This window comes from Vigna unguiculata, chromosome 11 (genome assembly GCF_037176805.1).
Source record: "Vigna unguiculata cultivar grain cowpea cultivar isolate G323 ecotype 2 chromosome 11, ASM3717680v1, whole genome shotgun sequence".
NCBI lineage: Eukaryota > Viridiplantae > Streptophyta > Magnoliopsida > Fabales > Fabaceae > Vigna > Vigna unguiculata.
Window position 1 is genome coordinate 6,672,100 of NC_140802.1, and position 4,607 is coordinate 6,676,706.

The following is a 4,607-nucleotide window of genomic DNA, read 5'->3' on the forward strand; positions in this document are numbered from 1 at the left end:
ATGTCGATAAATGTCTAGTTTATTTATAATTGCATATTATTTAGACATTTATTTTGAATGAATTTGATGTAAATCTTAATAAAATAACCCCTTTGTCTTTAAATACAGAATGACGAGTAAAAAAGTAAAAAAATATGGAATTTGATATATTTGTGCTGTTTTTAAGGAAAAAAAAAGCAAATTAAGAAGATGACTTTGAATCCCAAATTTGATGCTGAGCACCGTGAGACGAAATGGTTTACTGAAGATTCAAATATAAGTCCTACAGCTGAGCATTAATATGAGTACTAAGCTACACATGATGTAAAAACCTTTGATACAAAGAAATCTCAAGCTCAGAATTAACAACTAAGCCTTAAGAGAAAACTCACGTGCATACTCAATCCAAAATATTAATTTCACAAATTCTTCTCGTCCAACTTTTCCATTTCTTAAAATTTATGAAGTTCATCACAACATATGCTCAAATTTTATCTGATAAAATGTCAAAGCTACAGTTATTCTACAATATCATTAAAATTGTAGAAAAAAACATAAACATCGGTACTTTGCCTTTATGATTTATAAGTAACAAGAATACTTTTTATAACAGAAAATACTAACAACAAAATAATTATTTTATAATTTTCATCATATAATATGATTTCAATATAATAATGTATTATAAATATGATTTCAATATTCATAGACCACAAAAATCCTTAATTTTTCTTTTTGTAGGACCAATAATAGTCCATCATATCTTTGTCGGCTTTCATTACTTCATTAATTGCAATAAAGTATGTTGTTCTTTTCTTCTCTCTTGTGGTGACAGGCTATTCATCTTTTCTGCAGAATTCCATAGCTAAATTTGAAGTGTGAAGCTTTAAGATATTTGGAATGACACTAGTTCACGTTCTGTGAGTATATGTTGCTATACATTTCTTTTTCTAACGTATCAGAAAGAATAACTATCAGCTCATCACTTGTGCAAATCATCATGCAGTTTAGTCTTTCCATATTTGAAGCATGCTGTCAGGCATAAGCTACAGAAGGTGCTTGCTTTCGTGTGCTTGTGGCTGTGGTGGAGTACTTATATTCATGTTGAGGCAGCAAACGACAGTTTAAAGCCTGGTGATACGATGAATTACACAGATACAGCAACACTATGTTCAAAATTGGGCAAGTATTGTCTAACTTTTACTTCGGTTTCTAGTGGTGACAACAATTACTTGGTTATCTTCAATAGAAATAAGAATATTGAAGTATGGATGAGTGATGGAAACCAACCCGTTGACAGGGATTCTGCAGTTCTGTCACTTAACCGTTCAGGGGTGCTGAGAATTGAATCTCAAGGTGGGAACCCAATAATCTTGTATTCTCCACCTCAACCTATCAACAACACTAAGGCCACCTTGTTGGACACAGGAAACTTTGTGCTTCAACAACTTCACCCCAATGGGACTAACACTCTCTTGTGGCAGAGTTTTGATGATCCCACAGACACTATGATCCCCACCAAAAAGTTAGGTGTTAATCACAAAACAGGCCATCATTGGTTACTGGTTTCGTGGTTCACCAAAACACTTGCCCCTCCCGGTGCCTTTAGCCTTGAATGGGAGCCAGGGGAACAAGAATTGATCATAAGGAGACGGGGAAAAGTCTGTTGGCGAAGTGGGAAACTGAGAAACAATAAATTTGAGCACATTTCAGAGAAAGCACAGCGGGGTTTGAAGTACACCATTGTGTCTAATGGGGATGAAAATTCTCTCTCTTTCACAACTACAAATGAAGAGCACGATATATGGTGGGTGATATCAGAGATTGGGGAGATATATGATGATGAAGGATATATTGGAGGTGCTGATTTGTGCTATGGATATAACTACACTGATGGAGGGTGCCAAAGGTGGCAGGATATACCCAAGTGTAGGAATCCTGGTGACGTGTTTCAGAAAAATATTGGTGACTTCAGTTATAGCAATGTAAGCTTTGAGGAAAATCCAAGTTACGGTCACAGTGATTGTGAGGCCAGTTGCTGGAGCGACTGTACTTGTAGTGGTTTCAAGGAATTTTATCAAAATGGAACTGGATGTGTGTTCTTTCATTGGATTTCATCGGAAAATTATACTTCTCACAGTACTGGTGACACCTTTTACGTGCTGGTGAACACCTTAACTCATCATAAGGGTAAGTCTAGTTAATTGTTCCACTGTTTTCTGTAGTTTCCTTATTCAATCAGGTTTTTTATACCTAACAGAAAGCACTCATTGCTTTGGTTGTTGAAAGTCATAATAACATAATATTAATTGTTACTTGAGTAAACATTCTATGCAGGTACAAAAAAGTGGAGATGGATAGCTGCAGTAGCAGCAACTGCTCTACTTGCGATTTGTCTAATCACTATTTGCCTATTCTTAAAGAAACGGAAATATGTGTTTCAAGGTAGTTACGTACTTCAAAATCAATGATGTCCATCACTAGCACAATCCATTGATAATAATTTATTTATATTTTAATCTTCCATATTTATCAAACAGAGGAGAAAAGTCAAAGGATGGTGATGAAGTTGGTACATTTGGCAACTTGTAGTGCGTCATCTGCAATGGAAGATTTTGAAGATGATTTAAAAAAGGGACATGGCCTAACAGTGTTTAGTTATACATCAGTTAAGGAAGCAACAAATGGATTTTCATCCGAGAATAAGTTGGGACAAGGAGGCTTTGGACCCGTTTATAAGGTCACTTTAAACCAATGAAGTTATGCATTAACAAAATGTGTCAATTAGAGTACTTAAGAATATTTGTTAGTTTACTGTTATTTCAGGGAATTCTTTCGACAGGGCAAGAGATTGCTGTAAAAAGACTTTCAAAAACTTCTGGACAAGGAATTGTTGAGTTTAAGAATGAACTGACACTAATATGTGAACTTCAGCATATGAATCTTGTACAACTACTTGGTTGTTGCATTCATGAAGAAGAGAGGATTCTAATTTACGAGTATATGCCAAATCAAAGTTTGGATTTCTATCTATTTGGTGAGGAATATACATGATCCAGTAAATTATGTGTTCTTTTCAAAGAAAAAATAGTGTTCATTATTATGTATCAATTAGAATTAGAACACATATATAGGGAAACTTTTAGTTTTCTTATCTACCGTTTTCCAGTGATGGTTGAGGATACTCAAAAATCACAATAAAAAAAGTCATTTTGGTTTGATACACATACTAACCCATCACTGTATACATGTTGACAACTGGAAGATTGTAGAAGAGGAAAATTACTAGATTGGAAGAAGCGCTTCAAAATAATAGAAGGAATTTCTCAAGGATTACTTTATCTTCATAAGTACTCAAGACTCAAAGTCATTCACAGGGACATGAAAGCTAGCAACATTCTTTTAGATGAAAACATGAATCCAAAAATTTCAGATTTTGGGATGGCCAGAATATTCACACAACAAGAATCAGCCTCAAATACCAACAGAATTGTTGGCACACAGTGAGCTTGATAAACTCTCTTGCTTCCATTTTTTAAGAATATATGAAAATGATTTCATCATGTTACAAATTAGTTTTTCGTGCAGTGGTTACATGTCTCCGGAATATATGATGGAAGGAGCTTTCTCCACAAAGTCTGATGTTTATAGTTTTGGAGTTATGTTACTTGAAATTGTTAGTGGAAGAAGAAACCTTGGTTGCTATGATGTTGATCGACCATTAAATCTAATAGGATATGTATGTAAAATTAGTCATATTGATTTAATTTTTCTTATGTTGGCTTTGTCTAATTTGAGTAAAATATTGACAGACGTGGGAGTTATGGAAAGATGGTGCATGTTCAGAGTTAGTGGATCCATCAATAAAGGAGTCGATTGATGCTGATGAAGTACAAAGATGCATTCATATTGGTCTGTTGTGTGTAGAACATTATGCAGATGATCGACCCACCATGTCTGATGTTGTATCAATGTTGACAAACAAAAGTGCAATAGTTTCCTTACCTCAAACACCAGCATTCTACGTTGGAAGAAGGATCCTTCATGATAATTTATCTTCAAAAGGGTCTTGGATAGATTCTGCTGGAGAAATTACAGCCTCTACAATCGAGATGACTGATTCCTAAGAAATACAATCAAGGTGAATAATTTACTCAAAAGGTATCTGAAATTTTCATTACACTGTAAAATAAAGTACACTGATCTTTTCCACTTTTCTTCATCTTACTTGTAGAATTTCAAAGCGGACGTTGAGGCTTGAAATAATATTTAGGATGTCTTTCAACTTTTGTGAGTTTGTGTTACGGAATTAACAAATGTATCAAATCGTACATGTAATACAGTGGAAAGTCTAATTATACTTTTTCAAGAGACTAATGTGATTTAGAAAAATTATGTTTATTTAATAATGAAGGTTAAGAAATTTCAAATAGGAAACATTTTGATGAATGAAAATAAAGTAAGTTTAAAACTAAGAAGGCAGTCAAATCCATAAATAAAAATAATTAATTTGATTTAAGAGAGTATATGATAAAAGCTTCATTGGGTGGGTTTTCGTGACTCAATTCAAAGTAAAACCACCAATATACTTCCACTCCAACTCTAGCATTCACACCTTTTATAAAAGT

At 33.9% G+C, this 4,607-nt stretch overlaps 1 protein-coding gene across 2 annotated transcripts; it reads left to right on the plus strand.

Annotated features, from left to right (window-relative positions):
* The first annotated feature begins 782 nt into the window (after positions 1 to 782).
* LOC114168195 (G-type lectin S-receptor-like serine/threonine-protein kinase At1g67520) lies at positions 783 to 4,349 on the plus strand. 2 transcript variants are annotated; one of them, XM_028052933.2, is made up of 9 exons: positions 783 to 899; positions 986 to 2,169; positions 2,317 to 2,424; positions 2,520 to 2,719; positions 2,806 to 3,016; positions 3,245 to 3,482; positions 3,568 to 3,718; positions 3,792 to 4,120; positions 4,214 to 4,349. In XM_028052933.2, exons 1-8 carry the CDS (start codon positions 880 to 882, stop codon positions 4,104 to 4,106), a joined length of 2,427 nt encoding a protein of 808 aa, XP_027908734.1. In that variant the 5' UTR covers positions 783 to 879; the 3' UTR covers positions 4,107 to 4,120; positions 4,214 to 4,349. The 2 variants fall into 2 exon arrangements, with proteins under 2 accessions (XP_027908734.1, XP_085524815.1); XM_085668689.1 differs by having other exon boundaries at positions 3,792 to 4,342.
* The last annotated feature ends 258 nt before the right edge of the window (positions 4,350 to 4,607 follow it).